Here is a 24,596-nt window from a genome sequence, read left to right as displayed (position 1 = left end):
GAAGTATGTTAATTATTCTAGTGCATCATTTCATTAATTCAATATATTATGGAAATAGACATGTGAACTCAAGATTTTATTTGCAGAAACAGAGTTAAGATTTAAAAAATACAGAGTTGCTACTTTTTGACAGATCACCGATTGCTTGTCCTCCCAACCTGTCTCCGCTGGGATGACTAATAAACAACCTTGATAAACTACTTAATGTGTCCATCTTCTATTTATCTTCAGCTGTACCCCCCTCCCAATAGCAGTCTCAACCATCTAGAATGTTAATAGGTTAATCTACAGCAGATTTATTTACAAAAATTACACAAAAGCCAAACACAGCCCTCTTTTTGAAGAGCATTTTGGAAAATAATTTAAAAACAGAAAAATACAATTATTGCAGTATACTACAATCTTATTGTTACATGATGCAAAAGCACCATTTGATGTACAGATTTCAGTGCAATTTATTCAGATGTACCCTCAGCGCAGGGGACATGAGCTTTGCCTCAGAGTATTAAAGATGTTAAACCCCTCGTATCACATTTCCTCTCCTTCAGAGGGCTTCAGAATGTGATGTCATACTGATTTAGACACCATAGATTCATATGGTTGTCAGTGGTGGGTTTTTTTTTTCACATTACACACTGATATATGTACAAGTTACTGCATTACAAATTACTTTTTAGACCAAGAAACCAAAGTAGTCAGGAGAACATAAATAGTCGTAATTATGAAAGGTTAGATAACACAGTTGAAGCTGTTTGTCTATAAAACAAAAACCACCTCTTCTCTCCTTCTGATCATGATCCAGCTTGTGTCTCTTTGGCTGCCAAAATGAGCAGAACTCTATCAATAATATTTTTACATGAAAAAACAGAAACTGGTTTCACAGACTTCTCAGGCTGGTAATAGTACTCCCAGTTGGAAAATAGGCCAAAGTATCTTTAAATCTACACCCTGTCCAAAACAACCCGAGAAAACAAAAACCCTTACAGAAACCTTTTGAAAATGTTAGTGTTAATGCTGAATCCGACAGACTGCAGCACATTGTGGCTAAAACTTGCAGCACTGTGTAGTCCAGTAAAATGGTCGTTTCTAATCAACCAGTTTTCTTTCTCACTGCCTTCAGGACTTTGACACTGAAATACAGCTCAAGTGAAGTCATTCTTCCAGTGGCTGGGGTGGTATAAACATGCTGATTTACTTCCATTGTTACTCATGAGCCATGGTTAGGTGGGTGCTGGAGCTCCTGCCCTGAGAATATTGGGTGAAGGAGTGGGTGGAGCTGTAAAGCTGCTGCTGCAGCAGCTTGAGAGGGACGGGGTGTGAAGAGTGTGGGGTAGAGAGCTGTGTGTGGAACATGGTGGAGGGCTAATGGGGTGTGGTGAAGTGCAGATGCAGGGATAATATGTATGGGCTGACCAGAGAGGAAGGCTGTCGGATGGGCAGGAATCAGCCCAGCATGTCCCAGTGAGTGTCCCAGAGAATGGCCCAGTGAGGGGCCCAAAGGAGACAAAGAGATGGGGGTAAGGTGGTGCTGGGGAATGTGATGTACTTGGGCCAACTGTGCATGTGCAGGGTGTGGGTGATGGGGATGCGCCGGGTGGATGCCAATTGCTGCAGCAGTTGCTGCATGGTGCTGCAGGATGGCATGCTGCACTGTGGTGATTGACGTGCCAGAAGCTACTGACACAGTTGGCTGCTGAATGTGGATCTGCTGCAGGGCTGGTGGAGGTGGAGCTGGGGCCAAGTTGACGGCTGCAGCAGCAGCGGCTGCAGCTGCAGCAGCTGAGGGGAAGGTCTTCACCTGCTTGGCCAAAAGCTGCTGCTGAATGTGCTGCTGGGCGGCCTGTTGGAGCTTGCTGTACTTCTCCATCTCCTCTGGTGTGAAAGTAATGGGCTGACTCTCCAAAGGAGCAAGTCCATCATCCTCTGCCTCCATACCATCCTCCTCCAAGGTGGGTGGTGCGTAAGCAGAGTAGGCATGCATCGGTGCCTGCTGCTGCATTTCACTCATGAGGGGCTCCATCATGGGGTTCTGGGAAGGATCCTGTCCTGATTCTGTCTGGTACTGAGGCATCATCATAGAAGGGTCCTGTTCAAACAATGGCTGAGGTTCTTGGTTCACCTGGTCTTCTGTGTTGGGGTGCTGTGTCTCCTCCTGCACCACTGCGGTCTGTGGAGCTTCTTCAACCTTCTGGGCAGGTGGAGCTGGAGGTGGTGGTGGAGGAGGGAACTCTCTTATTGGCTCAACCAGGATATCCTCTACCTCAGCTACAGAACCCTTCCCTGACCCTGATTTCTCTCCCTCGTCAGGTCTGGTTAGGGGAATTATTGGTTTCTTCCCAGCTTGCAGCTTACCAAAAAGAGGCAGCATGGCTTTACTTCCCAGGGTTGGAGGTAGTTTGGGACCAAAATATCCTTGCGGTGGGTCTTTTATTTTAATCCCAGACTTTGTTCCTGTGGCAGAATCATCCGAACTTTTCTTAGACTGAACCTTCTCCAGCAGTTGGCGTGCGGTAAGCATGTTTTTCTGTTCCCCTGCATCTCGGGATCCTCCTGGCCTTGGAAGCAGAGAGCTGGATGAATGGGTGCTGCGGTTAAGGCCTCGTGATGAAGATGAACGTGGAGATTGGGAGCGGTAGATGCGAGATCGATTGAAGTCTCTGCGATGTATGTCACTGTCGCCTCGACTTCTGGCACCTCCTCGTCTGTGAGGGGAGCCTTTGTTTGAGCTGGAAGAGCGGCTGGCAGAGCTGTAGCTACGGCTGTAGCTGCGCCTCCATGATCTTGCACTTGTACTGCGGCTCCAGCTGCTGGAGCTCCTTGAACTGCTCCGATGATGCCGTCGATGCCGCTTCCTGCGACTGTAGCTGCGTGAACGTGAGCGAGAGTCTTCTGAGGAGGAAGAGGAGTATTGATGTCTTCTTGATCGTCTACGACTTCGGCTGCCCCTCCGCTCATAGTCAGAGTCTGATGAACGTTTGGAGTGCCTTCGCCTGCGACCTTCCGTACTGTAGTCACTGTAGCTGTCAGAGTAGCTGCGGCTACGGTGGCTATAGGCGCTGCTGCCTGCTGAGGAGCGCTCAGAGCTGCTGGAGTAAGAGCGACTACGTGAATTCTGGCCACGATGGCGCCTCCGACTGCTGCCCCGTCTGTCCCCACGTCTTGATGAACGGCTGCAGGAACGCCCCGATTCTTCACTACGGTGACGTCGCTGTTCCCGAGGGCTTGACCTGTGATGACGTGAGCGCTGGGTATTAGAACCACCTTCTTCCTCACTCTCACTGCTGGGTGGTCTACCAGGACCAGGAGTCTTTTGAGCAGATGTGGAGCAGGAGGCACTTTGAGATGCAGTGGATTCAGTCTTTTGTCTCTTGGTGCTACTGTGCTCCTCTGTGGAGTTGGCCTTGTCAGTACCTTTTCCGGTTCCTCCTTCCTCTGCTCCAGACTTGCAAGGCACTTCCTTAGCGGCACGTTTCCTCTTCCCCGATTCTGCTCCTGTGTTTCCAGTGGCTCCTCCCCCTCCAGGCTGAACAGAGGAGGCAGCTGCTTTATCTTCTGGCTTTGGTTTAACCTTCTCCTTTTCATCACCTGCTGCCTCCTCCTGATCTGCAGCCTTGTTCTTGCTTTTCTTGCGTTTGTGTTTTTTCTTCTTTTTGGGCTTTTCTTGTGTCGCCTCAGTCTCACCCTCTGCATCTTCTGCTGCTCCCTTTTCCTTTCCTTTGCGTTTCAAGTGCTTCGCAGACTTTTTGTGCTTTTTCTTCTTCTTCTTTTTCTTTGCACTACTGCTGTTAGTCGTAGTTTTTTGCTCATCAGTTTGTGTTTGGCCAGGGTCTGCCATCATAACTGGCTTGTCTTTGTCAGTGCTGGAGGCAGGTTTAGTGACCATATCTACATCAGTTGAAGCAGCTCCCTCCTGTCCCTTGTCATCAATGTCTTCGCCAGGCTTTGGAGACTTTGCTGCTTTCCCACCACGCACTCCTTTGTTACGGGACAGCTTGAAGTCAAAATAGAGAGGATTACAGCTGTAAGACAGGGAAGGCTGAGCTTTTGTAAATTCAAGGAGTTCAGAGGGCCACTGCAGGGTGGTGCTCTCATCTTTGCTCAGGACTATAAAGAAGGGACCAGTGGGGATTTTAGGACCAGTGTTTGAATCCACAGCATCTTGTGTGTTCTCTGCTCCTTGAGGGGGTGAAACTGGTGCAGTGGGAGCTGTGTCTATTGCACATGAGGGTGCATCCTCCTCTGTCGTTACTTTAGGTGATGAAGGAGCTGGCTCAGGGTCAGTGGTTAACATGAGATTACCCTGTTCGTTTTCTGTCTTGCACTCTGCCATATTGGACTCTGTCTGTTCAGGACTTTCTTCGGTCTTTTTCTCCTCCTGTACCTCTTCTTCGTCTTCTTCTTCTTCTTCTTCTTCTTTGCTCTGACACTGTTCAGTGGCCTTCATGAACAACAAAAACTGGAAGTGAGGCTTTACCCGACAATGAGCTGGAGGCACATAGTGGTAGTACTGAGGCTCCTGTCCAGTGTATCCTTCCTCTTTTTTCATCATCATCTTCAGTTTGTTGAGAGTGGAGGCTAGGGAGCCTCCGTCATCAGGCTGCTGTACCTCTTCTGTCCCTGTTATAATGCCTCCTTCTCCTCCTTCACCTACTACAGAAGCTGCCTTTGGACTATCTGTGCTGCAGCCGGATGTCTCCTCTTGTCCTCCAGTCTTTTCTCCCTCCTGACTCTCCTCTTCCTCCATAGCCTCCTCACCATGATCAGCAAACACAGCAGCGGCTGTCTCCAACTTTACCGGGGTTTTCTTGGCAAAGGAGAAAGACACACTGACTTTGGATGCACAACTGGGTGTTGGGGATGAGGAGGAGCGCTTCCCCAAGGAAAAGCTAAAGGTTGGGCCAGGCTTTGGGGAGGCTTGGTCACTTTTATCTGTTAGTGATGCTTCCAGGATGCTGTCTGTCACTACTGGGGTTTCAGGTATCAGGTTTTCAGGACCTTCTTCAACTTTCTCTCCATCCACAGCCACTGTGGTCGTTTTGAACATAGGTCCACTTCCAGGAGTACTGAAACACAAAAATATGACATCAGTGAAAAGAGGGGAAAATGTCTTCCCCTGAAGGAATGAAAAAACTGAAGGAATGCCAGATGTAACTGCATTGGGAGGACAACTGCATGTTGTGGCCCAGTTTTAATTTAGACTTTAGTAATATCAGAAGAAAAAAATAAACCAGTCAAGGAATTTAGAACAGATAAAATATTACACTTTGTGCTGTGCTCTGATGATCCATCAGAGCACAGCAGTCTATAAACAGTGGCATCAATACATGTACAGTATGCAAAATGTCCAGCAGGTGGCAGTCCAGGAAACAAATTCTTACCGGTCTTGCTGTTTTCTCTGCTCAGCCAGCTCATGCAATCGACGCAACATCTTTTCTTGCTTCTTTCCATCTTTCCGGGAACGAGAAGAGACATTACGAGCAAACTCTCTCTGCTTCAGCTCTTTAAGTCTCTGCATTACATTAACACAGACAGGGAGAAGCAAACCATGTCAGGATCTAATTAATTTCCTAATTTAAGTCAGCAGATCTTCATTTAGAGTACAAGTGTTTATAATGACCAGTTACCTGCTTGTGAGCGTGGTCATAAGAGTTTATGTGGTTGTCAAACTCCTGGTGTTTGGTGTACTGTTTGTCACAAAGCTCACAGTAGAAATTAGCTCTCAGGTCTTCCAGAGCCTTTGCGATGGCTTTCTCCTTTTCCATCTGGTCCTATTTAGGTGGGAAATAAAAAGACAGTGATAAATGATGGCTTACTCTAGTACATGTAATCTATTAATATATTACCAATAATAAACACAATCACAATGACAGAAAGTAGAGCCTAACCTTGTATTTTTGTCGCAGTTCTTCTGTATCCTCTTTCTCCACTTCGAGTGCTCTCCTCTTCTCTGTGGCGTCCTCAGCATAGTCAAGCTGAAAGGACAACCAGCAGAAGTTGGAGCACATTCAGAAGCTACAGAATACTCCTCAATCTACTGCATAAGTCAAAATATATTTAATGCCGCATGTAGCTGTTCAACAGATAAATCTTTTTTAAGGTAGGTAAAAGATGTTCAGGAAGAATTATGAAGGGTGAATCTAACTGACAGGGGAAATTGAAATTTCAAAAATACCACTGAAACTGGCATAAGATTGCAAGCATCTGCATCCTTAGTGATGTATTCACCGAACCCAAATACATTATCTTTATACACGTAATTACTTTTATTTCTTTTAATCAAACAAAAGATTAGATACTTATGTTGGTTATGAGGGATAGCTTAATACCTGCATTATCCACCTCTAAGGCGGTTGTTACATGCATGGATTTTGCCATTTGCACAGGATCTATATCAGGCCTAAAAACGTTTTTAACTACATATTTGACTATGTACCAATAATGTTACAGGTGGAGTGCAAACTAAGGAAATATCTTACCCAGCTCTGGCGACGTCTAGTGATACAATCAGTGTTGTGTATGCAAAAGTGGTGTCAATGTGAATATAAAGGCGAGTATATCTCTGGCATGCGATAACAGACCTATCCCATAGTATGAATCTTTCCACGCTCAAGAATTTGCAAGGAAAAGTACTTTCATGGCACCTGCCACTTCTGTTCATGCACCATGATTGATAACCTCAGAGTATGTTACTGCTCCAGAGTGAAATGATGCAGAGCAGTAACCTAAGTACAGCTGTAACTTGGTTCATAGCACAGTGTATAGCGCTCTAAAGGTCATGTGATATTTGACCATGTAAAAGGATTTTATGTTCACAATGATTTTTCCAGAGGGTGTCTATGTGTCAGCAGTGAGCAAATGGAGACAGATTTTTTTTTTTAATATGCCAACTTCTCTAGCCAAATGGCCCACAGCATTGTGACTGATTTGTAGTTTGTTCAAGTCATGCAGTGACAATGAATTACGTACAAGGGGATGACATAAGCAGCTTACCTCCATCTCCATCCGTCCCATCCCCATGACATCATATTTAAGGATAATGGGCACAGGGTCGGTGCGTCCTGAGGGAAAAGAGACAGAGAGAGGACTAGGTGAGTTTTTGACGCCAGGACAAAGGACCAACTCGAAGACAGCCTGCTTTTAGAGCATAGGGTGCTGGGGTTAGAGAATTTTGCCTTGAAGTGCAAAGAGACCAGAAAGCTACAGTGAACCAAACACCAGCCATTCTCACAGCTTACTGCAGCCACCAATTTAGCCCTTCTGTTACAGCTGACCTGGCTGCTGATCGGCATTTTGAATGAGCCAAATTAGCTGCACCTATTGTATTCTGGTAGATTAAAGGAAGACAAGGGCATCAGGACTGGCCGATATAATGTGTTAATAGAAATAAGATTATCAGCCATCTGTTTCCCATCTTTTCACTAGAGATGTGCTACCAACTACCCCTCCTCCATCCATTCACTGCTGCAGTCCTGTTAAACCAGAATGCCAAGTTTATCAAGGACGCTACAGCTCAGGGGACCGTATGTGGTGTTTGTGCATGGTGTGTGCGTGTGTGTCTGAGATGAGCTGCAATAGGACTGCGCAGCTGCTGCTGAGTACCACTGCGACATCATCCATAGGGGGAACAAAGCCTTCCAATAATATCTAAGGCCCACAGCATCACCTCCTGCTGAACTGTTTGCAGGCAGTCTGACCCTTAAAAGACCCCTTTCACTCCCCTAAGGTCCAAATCCGTTTCCTTGTCCTAGGCCCCCTTCCTTTTCATGACTGGAGCTGAAAGATTATTTCCCCTGGTCTATTTGAGCTATGTTATGTAAGCTGTGAAAAGAGCTTGATGAGAAGGAAATTAACTGTAGAAAAATAAACAAACCAAAGACAACCAAAAAACAGAATGAAACATTAAAGATATAAAATATGTAATAAAAAAAAAATCAAAACTACTTTGGAGATTGACACAGAGTTGCTTAATCCACTCATAATCAGCCAAACAAAGCAGAGAGAGAAAGAGTAAAATTAAAAAAAGGACACAAGCACTGAACTACAGCAGAGTGACGTCACAGGCCAGGTATCGCCATGGTGACAGTGCAAGGGATGGGGGATACTTACCTGGCAAAACATGGGTATGAGTAGGAAGAGGAGAAGGAAGGGGAGGACAGACAGACAGATAGATAGACAGGGGAATCTCAAAACAAAAGGCATAAAAAGAATTTGGTCTAGTCTGCTGCTCCTGATGCCAGCCAGATACAATAATCAGTCTTACTGATAGTGATTATCAATTTAGTTTGGTTTCAGTTTTTTTCCTGTCAAGTTTTTTTTTTTCACAAATCCATTTTCTGTGTATACCATTGGGCAAATGGAAATTCTACAGCAGTAGGCTTGCAAATGTTTTATTGTGTTATTTTTAACCATTTGGACAATATATAATCTTATCTAAGGCTTATGGCTTTGGTTAAAAAAATCATTATTTGCTCTAAATTGAAAGGCCCAGCTGCATCCTGGTGCATTCTTACCTTCCTACATAGAGGAAGCTAAGAATTTTACCTAGCATGTATTAGTATGTCATTTCCTCATCATAGCCCAATGACATATTCATTCAAAAATCATAGATGTATGGGTAGTGTAACATAATGGCCTGTCTGGACTCCCAGTCCCACTGCAGTGTCTGTCATTTGGGCATGCTTTTAACAGGGCACCTAACTCTAATTGCATAATGCAGAGGCCTTGTTTAACTGAGGAACTAAGAGGAAAGGACTGATTGTGTGACGCAAAAAGATGACAAGACTACCAATAAGTCTACTGAGAGTAGACATGTGGCTTTGCACTCTTTGTCTTACGGCAGCAGAATATTTTGGGTCTGTTAGCCAGCCACTGCAGTGGTCTGTCTGAATAAAGTCACAAGCTAGGCCCAGAATTAAGAATTAATGAACAATTATAGTCATCCCAAACTATCACCAATCTGGAAACACTGTGACAATACTTCCACATTACCCATTCCAGTGGAAAAGAAAGGGACCAGACAAAAAAAACAATGTGCATCTAAATCACGGGGTGTGAATCACAAGGTTTTAAAAAAAACTGAAAACAAACAAAATGACAATGTTCTAAGAGTAATACATATGCATGGTAATATACAAGCAGCAGAATGAGGACTAATACAGAGAGAATTGAAAGCCTATGTAGCATTGGTGCTCTGATGAGAGGAAAACAAAATAAATGGGAGAAATTAAAACAAACAAAAAAACATTTCAATTGGGGGATAAAATAACATTTACCACTAAGTTTACCATCAGCACAACATGGGCAGGATCAAATCGCTGTAAAAAAGAAACACCAATTGGTTAAGCAGGAAGATTGAGGCACATAGAGAAGGGAGGGTGGGGTTGGGAGTGAGGTTGTGGGGTTTGGGGGGGTTCAATACCAGAGGGGCTTCCGTGTGTCACCCCATCCCACCCCCCCCCTCATCCCTTCATTCAAGGCTAGATGCTTACAGGGACTTCCTCTCACCGCTCTCTCCCAACTACTTGTCCCAGTCCCCAGGCCCCTAGCCTGGCAGCATCTCACTTTCTCAACCAGAATACGCCCCAAGAAAACAGACTACCACCCTTTAACAAAAAAGCTTTTCCACAACAGGAACCAGGGACTGAACATGTAGCTTTGGCTGCATCTTTTATTTTTCACACTACCCCTCTTCCAAAATGGGTCAGTGGGAGTTCTGGGAGCTAGACTTATTTTCACGAGGTGGGTGGTAGGGGCTCCTAAGTCTGCTAACTACTCCGTTCCATCTGTTGCCCTTTTGAAACATTGACATTTGATCTTTCTCAGCTCATAAAAAGCAATGAAGAGGCAAAGACATATTTGCCCTATGAGGTCTCCTAAAGTTTAAGTTATGGGAAACTACAGGTTACAGGTCAACAAGTTCCTGCAGTGGAAAAGTTAAAAAGTTATATTAACAAATGCACCCATATCAATAAAGTTCCAGCAAGACTACTTGTGGAGGAGCTGTATGTGGTGAGGGAATTATCAAAAAACTTCTGATAATGTATCTGCTCTGAAAAAGGACTTATTGTCTAACAAAGGCCATTTTTTAAAGGTCTAGTCTGAGATGATAGCTGCCTCCAGGGATGACCACCATTTTCCCCCTCTGAGCTTTTTGCCTCGCTTGTCAGCCCAGTTAGCAAATCTCCCTGAGATTCTTTCATTTCCTCGCTAGCCTACAGCCAGCAAGCTCATTTTGGGATGTGCTTAACCCCAGAACAAGTGAACACATGACACACATAAAATGCACCTGAGGAAGAGCCAGCAAGGCTTTGAGCAGTGCTTAGAGTGGGCTCTGCATTGCTAGGGAACAGCAATTTTTACAACATAAAAAGTATGATTAAAAATGTGAACAGTGCACCCATCTGTAGTGCTGCATCTCTTTCTCTTTCTTTGTAAAATTATAAGTCCAGTGTGCTACCTCCAACACTGCTTAAAGCCCCAGGTGAATGACAGTTTGAGGCAGGCAGGAGTGCACCTCTGGGACAAACATGCTGTGCAGAAGGGGCAAAGAAACAGGGGGAGGATGGGAGCCTGTAACCATGGGGACAGAGACACTTGGGATGTAGAAGGGTGAAGAGTTTTTCCCTGTAAGTTGAGTCTATGGCCCGGTCAGTAGCAGGCACACGCACACGCTCACACACACACCTCAGTCCCACATAATGACACCACACATACAAACAAATTTCACAGGTTTGGAGGTAGAAACAGGCAAACAAGCAGAGGGGAGAAAACTTGTCTACTCTGCAAGCCATTCATAGTCTGCGCCGTGGTTACAGCCAATCAGATTTCCCAACAGCAGCCATGGAAATTTAAAGAGGGAAAAAAAAAAATTCTAAAACAGGTGGAGATAATGATTCTAAGGAAGTAATGGAATCATGGCTTCCTAAATCTACCTTGATTTCAAATAGATCTTTGTTCTTTGGTCAAATTAAGGCATTTTACTCTTTAGCAGATTGAAATAAAGGTTTAGTGATTATGAAGCAAAGAGGAAGAAGCTGACAGAGGCCATTAGCCTATGATACACTGTAAGAGGGGTGTTATACTGAGGTCAACTGCAGAGTGGGAGAAAAAAAAAAAACACACCCACACACGCACGCACACATACTGACATACAGAGGGGTTCCAACAAACCTTACCTAAAAAGGGGCAAAAGGGACAAAAGAAGAATAAGAACAAAGTCAATACAGTGAAAAACTTAAAAAGGGGACACAGTGCTTTTCAAATTTCAACAACCGTCTCTTCTGGCAAGGAGGACAGGAAAGGAGAGGAAGATTATAAATGATTATCCAGCAGACTTCAATGAGATGCAAAGGTGCAGTTGTGTTGTGAGCCTTCTTCTAAGTGCATTTGCAAATTTGAGCAGAGACAGTGGGCTTCAAGACTGGGCCCTTAATACCTACACAACAACTGGACACACTTTGCCGCAGTCTCATCTGCCCACAAAACAGGATGCTTACGTAACCACATGAGTGGTGCCAGCGGCAAACACAAGAGCACAGTCAGCCCCTGCAACTTGTTCTCTCCTCCACACATAGCACACATCCTTATCACATCAAATAAGACTGCTATTCATCTGTTCAAGGCCAGATAGAAATAAACAACGATGGATGTTGAATGCTAAGCTCTGAAATTTCTGCTGTGATGTTAGCCTCCATGCACTTGACAGTTTGCCCAGAGTGACGCAGATTCCTGGTCTAGTCATGTCCCTGGCCATAGTTGGGAGGAATACCTATGAGACCACATCAAGCCATATATGAGCATGAAAGAGAGGTGCTAGGGGAACAACAACAGCTCAACAACCACTCATCAGATAGGAGTGTCTGTGGAGGATCACCATTCAATATTTTAAGTCTTAAGGTTTGACCACACATGGAGCAACAGAGCTAGCAGAGTACAACTACAGTGTTTTACCTGTGTGCCTGTAAGACTTTACAAAGAAAAATAAGCCAGATAACTCTGCCAATAGGAGGGGAAATAATTCATAGTATTTTGCCCGTTCTGGTCAGCAAACCACAACATTAAAGGTAGGGTAGGAGATTTCATTCTGATGCACTTTTTGTTAAATTAGTGTAACTTCTCTTTACAATCCGATAGAAACCAATTAGTTCGGCAGTTTCGCTTTAAAACGAAGAATATGAATCATCTGTGGAAGTTATAAAACGCTAAAAACATCAGCCAATCCTGCGAGGCGCCCCTGCGCGTATAGTTGGCTGGTTGTCACTCTCTTCTTGCTCTGCGCACACCAGAGAGGTACGTGCATGATGGCCGAAGTCACAGACTGGTTGGGAGGCATGGCTTTGGGGTGAGCTCGGAGAGAAAGGGGCGTATTTACTTTCAAAATCTGGCTGACTCTCACGGAGTTTTCAAAATCTCCTACCCTACCTTTAAGTATATGATTAATATAATTATTGTCTGGTAAAGTAATTACACTGTGCTGTTATTCAGTAGGTGCTTGGAGACAAAGCCTGGAAAGTGTCAAACACACAGTCTAGGACATATTTTCTGCTACTGTTGCCTGACAACAGCACATATTTGAATCCAACACTTAAAACCATTAAAAAAGGACAATGACATGATGGCAGTAATTTCCATAATCTAACTAGGCAGTTAAGAGCATTAGTCTGTCAGGAAACTTCGTTACTTTATTGGTGCCCCTATATGTTCATGTGCAATGTTATGTGTCTACAGCGTGGGTGTGTACTGCAGAAAGCGTGGTGTTTCTCATTATAATGCTGATATTGACAACAGATGTTACTGCTGGGTTCACAGGGAGCAATGCACTTGAGCAAGCATCACAACTGAACAACAAAAACAGATGAGTAAGTCAGATGTGACTAAGAGGGAATGGATCCAGCAAATAGAGAAGGAAAAGGTGGAGGAGGAGGTAGACAAGACTAAATGCCAGAAATTATGCAAGAAAACAAGTTCCATTCTTAACAGACTGCAAGACTCATTGCCATTGCAATGATGACATCACTTGTAGAGAATGCTATACATCATCCTGTTTTGGGCATCAGTTAGGAAAGATGGGCGAGGCTATGAAAGAGACTTAAGGAAAGTCAGAAAGTTGAAGTTAACTGATGAAATGTGGGAAGCCAGTGAGGAAACAGGACTGGACTCAGTGGAAACATGCCAAGGCTCTGCACCACTGCCTCTGAGCCAATGAGCCTATGAGCACAGCAGGGTTGAGCTAATGAGGTGTGAACGTCAGCCAAGACCAACCCACACACTCAGCTATGTTCAGCCTTCTACTTCTAAGAGCAAAGTCAATATCAAAGAGGCCATTCAATTACAGAGAAAAGTAAACCTCTCTAATGTAGCCTTTAGACTAAAGCTTTCAACATCTTACAGAATTAATTCTGTGTGGAGAGGTTACAGAGCATTTCGACTCTATGCTCAAAACACACCAATACGAAACTAAAAGTGTGAAAGTTGGACCAAAAACAAAACAAAGAGACTCAAAGCCAACCTTGTGTCGAACTGGAAGTATGATTAAAGCACCAGAAGGACAAGGTATTATGCTGTCAGAGACACGCAAACCATGTTTATGTTACAGCATGTGATTGTCCATATCTGGCTGGTTACTAGTACTGCAAGCAAGAATTAAGGCAGGTTTAACTTTTCGACTGTATGTGACACTGTATTGAACTACACTGAAACTAAATGTAGTATGGCAAAGCTAAGATCAGTATGAATGCAGCATTAGATGGACACTTTAGGTCTAACAAAACCTTAAAGTACAACCTGAATCTGTCTTGCAAATCCCAGAAAAATCCCAAAAAGCCCAGGAAAAAAATGTCAGGTACTTGGAGAGCTTTGCACTCCAAGAGAGTCAAAGTCAGCCATGTGCTTCCACAAAAGAAAATAAATGACCATGTCACACCAACATCCATCTTAAAAAAACATGCCCTAGAGGCAATAAACAAACCAACCCACCAACAAACTGCATGTTCAGTACCAGTTTTACGCTGAGCAGCTGTAAATATTAAAAGGGAACGTCAACTTTAATCCATCTCCCAGCCCTAGGGTCCCTTTCCTAGGTCTTTATCTTTTACAAGGCCTCTTTCAAGTTAGAGGTCACAGCACTACGAGAGCAACAAAAACAACTGGAATGGAATTTGTTTAGAAAAAATACACCATTTTTACCAAGTTACAGACACACAGGCAGAGGTCAGAGATAGGTTGTGAAGAGAAAAGAAAATCTGCTAGTACCAAAAAATAAACAAATAAATAAAAATGTGAGTGGAAAGGATCTGAAAGAAGGCAGTGGCCCAGTACCACCAGCATACATTGAACACAGGTGTACAGAGGAGTGTGTCCTTACCCTGCATGGTTTTGCCAAGGCCTTGTCCCAACTTCCAGCCATGTTTCTGTAGCAGCCGGTGCCCAATGTTATCCTAGCAGAGAGAACAGAGGAGAAAAAACCAAAATATTCCAATAATAAGAGGAGCTTTACCCCGTGGGCACGGGTGAAAAAAAAACAGACAAACAAAATAAAATAAAAACACTCAGATCACGCTATCATCATCAGCACAACCACCACCACCATCACCATCGTCATTATCTCATCACCTACAGCGTGTAACAATCAGTGTCTTCCAGCACAAGGAGTGGTAAGGGCGGGGGAGGGGAGGGGAGAAAAGGGTGGGAGGCTGACAGGAAGGGTAAGATTTCCACTATGATGAATACATGAGGCCAAATGTAGCCTGTAAACTAGGATATCCTCCTACAGTAGGAGGGCAGTTTAAACCTTTTCAGGCAAAGAAATTGGGCATAAGGATTTCTGATTTTTTTTGGATGATAAAGATAGCACATCAAGTCACATCCACTAACTGAAAAGTTAAAGAGGAGGAGGAGGAGGCAGGAGAGGGCAATATATGTATCACACGCATACATATATGAACCACTACAGAGCAAGATCTTAGTACACAAAGAAAGTGACACAGAACAGGTATGGAAATCTAGCATTAACAAAACGAAGACCAGAACTCCAAGCTTGCTGTGATTCTGTAACCATGACAAGGGGAGCACCATGAAACATATGCAGCTGTCACAAAATACTATATAGCAAGAGGAAGAGACAGAAGTGGAGCTAGTGGGCCTTGGATTACCATTACAAGGCCCAGGGTGGACAGATATGCACGTGTGAGGGGGATATGTGGGTGTGCAGGTGAAGAGAGGGACACGGTGTGTGCATGTAGCCCCACCTGATATCCTAAAAATAACTGTTGTGCATGTTTTTGAAAATCTCAGGATCACTGCTCCATCATCAGTTGTCTGGTCCCGATCATGTTCACATTTTTGGTCAATCTCCCAATAATTGAAGCTTCTACGCTTCTATTTTCATAGCTATCATTAGTATATAGAAACTAGAAAACATACTTTCCAGAACAGATGGCCTTGGTGTATAGTTAGTTTTATAAGTTCAACAAAAACACACTTTCAATGTGGATCGTGAAAAATGTGCAGAATATTAGGCCATCTCATTAAAAGAAGTCATTTTCTGCTTTTCTTTAATACAAATGATTTCTATGATAACAAAAACAATGTGGACAAAATCAGGCAATTGATAATGAACCAAAGAAGCTAGAGAGAAGTGCAAGAACATACACAACAGAAACTCCTAGCACACCATGGGGCCAAATGTGCATGTTGGAGACCATTATTTCACTAGTATGGGTCAGCAAGAAAACAAAAACATTAAGTGAAATGCAAGACCGTCCCACCACTACACACTACAGTACATCCTCAAGCACAAATAAACAGGAAACAATGAGATTTCTTAATAAGCAGTGTTGTTCTGTTGTGATTATAACTATTCCAGGCTTGTCTAACATTCACCAGAGTGCTGCATTCTACCAAAAAACATACAAACCAAACAAAAAAGGATATTTATAATCACAAAGAGATTGACATCAACTTTCACAAACAGAAAGTGAAGGGGGGTTGGAACAAAACAGAAAAAACAGCATGCAGCTTTTTGTTAAAGCATTTTAACAAAAAGAGTCGTCGGTGTTAGTAGCGCACTGTGAATGGTACACATACAGAGGTGTGGGGCGGGCTGGGAGGTGGAGGGCGGGTTAACAAAACTCCAACTGTGTTAGTCTTAGGTGGATCAGGCACAGAGAGGAAGGTGATGGCTCAACGGGGCTCAGTTAGTTCTCTTTAATAAAAAGAGTTCAGGACAAATGGGGCAGAACAGAGCAGGCTGAGCCATGATAAAGGTGAATGTCAAGGGTGGTGGAGGTGAGGCTGGGCTTGTATGGGTTAGTGCATGTGAAGGGGGGGGCGGTAGTCTCACACACACAGCACACACACTGCATCTCCGCCCATTAAGTGACAACAGGGGTTTATTTTGCTTCATTTTATATCGCAGCTGGTATTTCAGAGCAAACTGTTGCCTTACTTTGCTTCTTTGTGTGGAAGAATAAAGGTATCTGATAGTAAAAGCAAAATGGCACTTCACCACCATGACTAGAATTAATATAGCCAAATTAGTAGGCTGACATTTGCCTCAAATACTAAAGGGAGGGGTCAACTTCCTGTTTCTGTTAAGAGTTGTTTGTTTGAGCTGAGGGATGAGATAAGAGAGATATTTGTGCTGCACCTCACATGTTGGGAGCACATCTGGAGACAGCCTGTTTGAATCAAGTTTACATGCATGTGTCCCGCACATCTGTGTATGACTTGTTTCTGGACATATAAGATCACTGAATTTGACTCTCAATGGTTAAACATGCTTCACTGTGTAAGGAAATACTGCAGAATCTGCTGCAGTGAAGGCCACTCCTGCCACTGACATTGTGTCTGCTTCTGTCCTTTACTGCAGTATGGTGCAACACTCCACATGAGCAGTTATTGATTTGGAGGATTAGTTGATCCACGAGGCTTGAAGGAAGGGGAAAAATATTATGCACACTAATCACAGGACTGAGAAATACTCTGGCTGAGCCTGTATGTAACCAAGGTCAGCAACATCAGAACAAGGACTAAAGAAAGATATCTGCATATGCCCTACCTACAACTAAACCATGTTTCCTCTTGCACATTTGTAGGAGTTTCATTTGATTTAAAAATGAAATAAAATACAGGAAGGGGGCAGGTTAGATGAGGCAACAGTTGCAACTGCTGACACTAATAAAGGGATTTGTCCAAAATGGGCTCAGCAAAGGTTAGAGGGCGGAGATGAGGCGCAGACTGAGTGCTGAACAACAGATGAGTGCACCAAAAGAATAGACAGACAGACGGATGAAAGCAACGACGGCGAGTCCAACAGCAGTGCAAGTGGAGTGAAGGCATTTCCATACGAACCTGGCTTTAAAATACTGGGCTGTCAAAAAAACAGTCACACGTGACACAACGTAAGAAACCGGCCAAACGCTTTCAACTGCAATTCTGCTAGCTTCTCTAGTTCTTAAAAAATACAAATCTCTTTCTGCTTTTAAACAAACATAATACTGTATACAAACAGAAAAGGTAGGCATTTCAATAAATCCACCAACTGACTGTTAATACAGGAGAAAGAAAAAAAATACAAAGTGTTAACCAAACAAAAGAGAACTACTAGAGGGGGTATTTATAAGTGTGCAATGTGCTGTCACTGGCACAGTACATGGCAAAAGATGTGTGTAAAGGAAGTGATATGCAGGGGACCCCATCAAGAGACCTCAGAGTATTTAGTCTTACTGATTGACTCTATGCAGTGATTTTCATGGTACTAGAAGTGTATGTTTCTGTTTAAATATAAACCAAAACCCATATTAATTTGAGAGAGACCATTTATGGATGTGTCTTGGTGGCTATCCGGGCAGTGATCTATGCTTTCTGGTCAGTCTTAAGTGACTGCAAGATGAATGGAGCTACAAATATACAAATATGATATTGTTCCCATTGAAAGGAAGTAAGTGCAGATGTGTCAGATTCAGCGTGAAGGATTTAAAGGTTTCATTAGGTAAATGATGATGAAAATCACAGAATGGCAGAGTCTGATTAATTAATAAAAAATAACTAAACACAACAATTAAAAAAAATACTTACCTCGTAAACTGAAGCCCCAGTTCAAGGACTAGAAATTTAAAGTGTAGTTAAGTGAAAAGGTCACACTGTTTATCTGTGTTTTTTAGTTTTCTAATCTCTTACTCCTTTCCCATTTTAAAAACATTACTTGGGCGGTCATGTACCCATCAATCTTTCTGCTCTTCAGTTTAAAACTAGTGTTAAATGTAAAAAAATGAGTCCTGTTAAATGACTCTTCCTTGTACTCTGTCGTCAGTTATGAGGTGGCAGAACTACGGTAAGTTAAGACACAAACAGCTGTCACAGATGGCTGCTTACTTCAATACACCTGACAGACTAATACATAAAAAGCTCCATTAATTTTGACACTGTGGTCAAGATAAGTAATAATGACTACCAGCAGCCTGACTACTGTATATGTGTGTTTCTTTGATTCCCAGTGTGTATATGTGATTTCTGTGGCTCTGAGGCTGCCCGCTGCATATCGCTCTGATACTGGGTCAGATAAGGGGAGAAGGGAGGGTGGTAGGTTTGAGGGACTGGGAGGGGCAAAAGACATGGGAAGAATGAGTCTGGGAGAAAAAAACTGTAGTGATTAAGACAAAGTGTTGAGAGGAAATAGTACTGAATACTACCAAGTTAAAACATGCAATGCAGAAAGAGTGTTAAGAGAAAATAGCAAAGACCAAAAAGGGGGTAAAGACAGGAAGAGAAAAAAGATCCCAATAAAGTACCACAGACCTCTAGCTGCCTATAGATCACACACAATAAGTGGCAGGGGAGGGGCTCCGAGAAGCTGGGCCAAAGCATTTACTGACAGTTCCAAGATAACACCAGTGGACAACTGCCACAAATTATACCGCCTTGGAGGTTTGCACTAAGGCGGTACATACAGACTTGCTTTAACATCTCAATTTCATTTAAAAATTAAGTTACTATGAGGCATTAAATGTGGTTTATACAATGCTGATATATATATATATATATGTTTTTAAACCTGAAGACATTTTATTATGAAATGATAGCTTAAGCGTGGAGGATAGTGTACCATTCCATTTCTAAAACGATGTTAAATTTCATCATTGGTGACAGTTGACAGCACCCAGCACCCCTGGTGGACCATTTTTCCCACAAATGTGTTAAGACCTGTGTGATGCTGCGGCACGGCCCTCAGTGCCCCTCCACAGATAATAGCGCAGGAGCTTAAGAACCACTCAAGCCAGGTGAGCAGGCCACTTCTCTCCCTTACGTTTCTCCCTCACCACAACCACACACTGTAGGTAGGCAATGTTTTGAGCATTTGTTATAACATATATAACACCTGTAAGAATAAAGTTCACCAGGTATTAAGGCTAAAAATACAATAACAAGAAATAATCTTTGGTTATTTTTTCAAATTAGCAAACTTCTTTTTTCTGCAGCTTATAAACTTAACAAGCTTGGTAGCCAACAGCTATTTACAAATGAAAACAGCTAACATTGTAATAATAGAGCATATATATTTTCATTATTTTTATTTTCTAAGCCATTATGCTTGTTGTTCATAGGATTATGCAGGTTCACCATTATATTTTGCTTTCTGTCCAGGTGCTTATCCTGTCTTACTGGTTCTCACAGCAAATTCACAGTGTTAAGGAGAGGTGACCTGACAATGTGAAGGGAAGAGGAGTTTGGGCCTGCTAACCACAGTGCTTTAGAGATGGAAGGTGGGGATGGAGAAAGTGGGAAAGACAGAAAGAAAAGAGCTGCCTGCGCTATTATCGATGTGCCTCTTCAGCGAAAAATGCAGTCCCAGTTGCACAAGCACCATGCCAGCACAGAATGACAGAGGGTACTGTACACCGAATCACTGTGTAGTAGGGAGGGAGCAAGAGAGAAACGGAGGTAGGGAGAGAGAGAATAGATGTAAAGTATGACAGTGGTGAAAAAGAGACAGAAAGAGAAAGAAAGAGAGAGAGAGAGAGAGAGAGAGTCAAAGAAGCGTTACAAGGTCCCTAAAGATAGGAGTAAGAAAGCAGAGCGTGCAAATACAAACCGGGTCATTGCTGCTTAGCTAATAGGGGGCCAATTCGCTGCAGGAGAGAAATGTCGAACACCCCAAGTTGTGTACAATAAGATAACTGTCCTATAGACACAAACACTATACACTAACACACAAATTCTAAAGCTACATAGACACACACTCACTCAAACACAAATGTAACCGTTCACACCATCTAATGTGCGCTCACTTGTTTGCTAAATGGGGTGGAATAAGCACTGCCTACTTTTTATAAACAGATACATCTGAGCCCCAAGCAAAATTTTTTTAGTTATACTAACTATAACTACTAGTTATATAATTTGATATACTGCTGTAAACTCTACCTAGTGCATTTTAAAATCCATATCTGTTCTACCAAATACATTCAGTTAGTTTGTACTCATGAAGAACTAATTTGTGCAAACTCAATGTTTTTCATCAAAAAGTAGGTGAATAAATAGATCATCATTGGATTATATAAATGACATAATTGTACCAAGTATGGATTTTTTTCATTAGAATTAGTTTAAAACTGATGAAAAGCCACAGCTACTAATGACAGTGCTTTATCCACTCCATGCTTTCAGAGTCATCTCTCATTATGCTGACTAGCAATGACTAATGGCAGACTGATACAAACGTTGTTTATCTGTAAGCTCTATATAGAACAGGAAGATCTAGCATAATACATCATCATTTTAACTGTCACACAGGAAATGGAGTAGGCAGAGGACATGGGAAGTGGGAGGGACTTAAAGGGATATTAATGGACATGAGACAAGTGATTCTACAGGTTAGGTGGCAGGTGTGTTCAAGAAAACACTGGATGCAGCTACACAGACAGTATGAATGGAGTATATAGGTGCGGTTCTTATTGCTCCCTGGACCAATCATATTCACTCTCACAGCTGGTCCAATGGTGCGGGATGATGGATGCAGCCTTACCGATTCGATGGGCTTATCCAGCGATGCCTGCTCCAGCTCCACCTGACCGTCTTCATACTGGTCAAAGTGATTCCCACCCTAACGGACACACAGTGAAAAGCTCATTTTAAAAGACACATTTTCATTTTCAAGGTATGAAAACAAATATTAGAGAGGTGTTGTAATATTCACAATTTTTGTCAGGCTTATATGATAGTAAATGCAACATTTTGGGGTATGAGAAGGCATCTGTAGAATTAAACTGGAGTTTTTTGGTTTTTTTTTTTACAATGTTCTGACATTTTAGAGGGAACAACTAACCTTTGAAAATGTCTGTATTTGATAGACGACACCAACATTATTTTTCAAGTCTGTTTTTCCAAAAATAACAAGACAGCACTGTGCAAGCATTGTGTAACTTTTTATATTTATTCTATCAGTGACAGTCAAAAAAGACATCCTCGGGATATTGTCTGAAGCTTTTTATACACAAACCTAGCACATATATTTAAGTCTGTGCCCTGGGTCACACACAGAGTGAGTAATAGCTTCACTGTCCCAACCAAAGAAGTGAGTTTACAGAGCTGTTACTGCTCTGAGACAGATGGTTTCCTCTCATCAGCAGTAGAGGAGAGACGAAGGTCATGTTTGTGAGTCAATTTTCTCCTGGCCTTCACAAGAGCAAAAAGCAGATTCCAAAAATATTCCATGAGATTTAAATTATTTACTAGACAGTTACAGCTAGTATGAGGATCAGTGTGGACAGGTAATACTGACAAACCATGCTACATTCACAAATTTAATTTCACCTTATCATGTGAACTTGCAGAGCTAAAATACATTTACTTGGCCCTTTTATCATTGCAGGATTCTACAGTAGAACTGAACATATTGCACAGCTTACAAAATCATATATTCATTTTGTAGGTCTATAAAAAAACATGGCTAACACAGTAGCACCATGGAAAGGGGCTTTACCCACATTCTCTAGGGAATCTGGTTTTGCAAAGATAAGCAGTTGTTCACTTCAGCCCACAATAATGAGGTGATCTGATGCCACACTGGCAGTCATTTATTTAGTTGAAACAGGATCCTGCATCAGCATGATGAGTGAAGCTCAGGATTATGAGAAGGAGAGATGCTGGGGAAAAGCAGAGGATTTATTTATGAACAAATCGATGGCTCCCTGCTCTTCTTTCCTCCCCTCTCCTTCTGACAGTTTAGTTCAGACCACTTAATGTGCCATCAGCAGCACTGCCTCTACCCACTACAATGACTACTTATTTTCACTGTTGCTATCATCCTCAGCACACTGACTAACACACAAACACCACTGCAACGCTGCCTAGAAATGATGTTTTCTCTAATGTGCATTAATGGAGTAAACAACCATTTATGCAACGTCCTTTAATAACTCAGAGCTTCTGCTGGCCATCTCTGTAGGTGCTCATATATTGCTTTGTACTTCTCCAACCCAAGACTAATCACATATGTCCTTAAACCCCAACACCACTCTACATCAATAAAACAGGCAGAGCCGCTAGTCTGGTTTCACTACAAATATATTAGGTGGTCCATCTGTGGGTGTTTCTGCACTGTGTTGCTTGGCAGCAAGCTTTAATCCATGGAGTCTGAAAGAAACTTTCTGAATACTGAGCACATGAATGCCTGCACAGCAGATCTCACATACAGAGCTCCACTGTGCTGAGCTGAAGCTACTCTCAACAGACTCATTCAGACCACACAGCAATCCACCTACAAAACAGCAGAAAACTTCCCCAGCAAAGGCAGAGGGGAAAACAAGACATTTTAAAGACTATTACTTTACACACATACTTTTAAGTTGTATTTTTCCAAACCCTTTTTCATCCAACTACCTCACAATACTAGTAACTGTTGGTGGTGTGACCAGTAACAACTGTTGTTAAAGTGGGAAGTTCACATGAATTGAAAACCTGTTCGGTGACTTTTTGGTACTAATAGGAAGCATGAGTGATGCTGGGTGACGCAGGCAGAGTATAATGTCGACTGGTCAGCAGAAACTACCTCTGATTAAAATGTGAGCATGCTACTGTCTGTACAAAGCTGCCATCTAACAAATTAGAAACTAGTTTGTTTTTTTAAGACTAGTAAGTAATACTGTGTTTGGCGTTTTTACTGGGTGCGGCCCTAGATCACAAGATAGTCAAGGCAAAGACAAACAACTCAAAACAGGTTGTGAAATTTAGGAACTCAGCTCTAGCACGAAAGTGAACAACATCCAGTGTCAAGTAAATAATGATGTTAATGGGAAAGCTGTTAATGCAATTTCCCCATTGTGGGACAAATAAAGGGTTTCTTAAAGAGTGGTAGATTTCTAATGATCTCATTCTGAACTCATCAATGTTGGAATTTCTTGCTTTCTAGGAAAAATGATTAAAAACAAAATCAAGGTGAAGGAAAACATCCTGCTAACACCAAAACACAACACAATTCCCATTCACACAAAAAGACAGCAATATAGAAAAAACTCATATTACTCATATTGCTATTCAGTTGTTGTAATGTAATTTACAGTGCACATTATGTCATCCGTGTGTTTACAAGTAAATATTAGCAAGGTTTTTAGAATATTTTCACACAACTTGCTGACACACTGCTACAATATGGACGTGCTAACTAGCTGCTGTGACTGCATTATAGCTGTCAAATGATACAGCCATTTCTGGCTGCAGCCAAAATGTGCGTACATGCTAGCTATTTGCTAGCTTGCTAACATCGCTAGCATATGTCGATAAATAACCAAATACCCAAGGTCACTAACAAGCTAACTGGACTGTAGTCAAGCTTTCGCTTCTGAAAGGTTAACAACGCTAAGCTGGCAGGAATGGGTTGACACTGCAGATGATAACCCATGACAGAAGTCAAATATAGCAAGCGGCAAAACACACTGAGACGCAGGGGAAGTTAATATCAACAGCCGCAGAGCGCTAGCCGTGTTCACTAGCGTTAGCTAAGCTAGCTTGCAGTGTTAGCAAGCGACATATAAATCCGAAATGCACGTTCCTCTTTGTAAATTGCCAAAGTTGACCGTGCCATTTACGTCTACAGTGTTATCCATAAACATCTCGACATGCATATGACCACTGGTTTAACATGCATTACCTGGAAATCACGATCTTCGTTGAACCTAGAAAATCTGTCGGCCATTTTCTGAACACAGCAGCAGCTTCTCTGCCTCGCTCCGTCTGTGTCCGTCCCGACAGCAGCGCGCTGTTCTCAGGATGTGCGCTTCACAAACGATGCAGACTGCGCTGAATCCACATTTCAGTACCAATATCCACCAACACATCACACTGATACACACGGGAATTTATAGAAATCACATTACTAGCCTCATGTTGATACCCGCAACTATTATTTCTCAGACATAATTTAGCATTATTTCACTTTTTACAAGGATAATTTAATAATGAATTATTAAGGAGAATCAGTGAACTACACTGGGGCCCCAGACTCACACGTTCTTCTTCTTCTTCTTCTTCTTCTTCTTCTTGTTTTTTATTTTATAAATAGCCTTTATATCACATTGGCTGATAATATTATTGCATTAAAT

At 42.5% G+C, this 24,596-nt stretch overlaps 1 protein-coding gene across 10 annotated transcripts; it reads right to left on the bottom strand.

Annotated features, from left to right (window-relative positions):
- Window positions 1-61: 61 nt before the first annotated feature.
- Window positions 62-24,280, bottom strand: gpatch8 (G patch domain containing 8). Of its 10 annotated transcripts, XM_028411514.1 has the most exons (11): window positions 24,146-24,209; window positions 21,023-21,100; window positions 20,090-20,126; window positions 17,350-17,368; window positions 14,363-14,435; window positions 9,273-9,314; window positions 6,991-7,058; window positions 5,886-5,972; window positions 5,625-5,768; window positions 5,379-5,509; window positions 62-5,063 (listed from the first exon to the last, which is right to left on the bottom strand). In XM_028411514.1, exons 7-11 carry the CDS (start codon window positions 7,015-7,017, stop codon window positions 1,208-1,210), a joined length of 4,245 nt encoding a protein of 1,414 aa, XP_028267315.1. In that variant the 5' UTR covers window positions 7,018-7,058; window positions 9,273-9,314; window positions 14,363-14,435; window positions 17,350-17,368; window positions 20,090-20,126; window positions 21,023-21,100; window positions 24,146-24,209; the 3' UTR covers window positions 62-1,207. The 10 variants fall into 10 exon arrangements, with proteins under 10 accessions (XP_028267315.1, XP_028267312.1, XP_028267317.1 ...); XM_028411511.1 differs by lacking the exon at window positions 9,273-9,314; XM_028411516.1 differs by lacking the exon at window positions 20,090-20,126 and having other exon boundaries at window positions 24,146-24,189.
- Between the last annotated feature and the right edge of the window lie 316 nt (window positions 24,281-24,596).

This window comes from Parambassis ranga, chromosome 8, assembly GCF_900634625.1.
Source record: "Parambassis ranga chromosome 8, fParRan2.1, whole genome shotgun sequence".
NCBI classification, from domain to species: Eukaryota; Metazoa; Chordata; class Actinopteri; family Ambassidae; genus Parambassis; species Parambassis ranga.
This window is presented reverse-complemented; position numbering and strand designations above follow the sequence as displayed.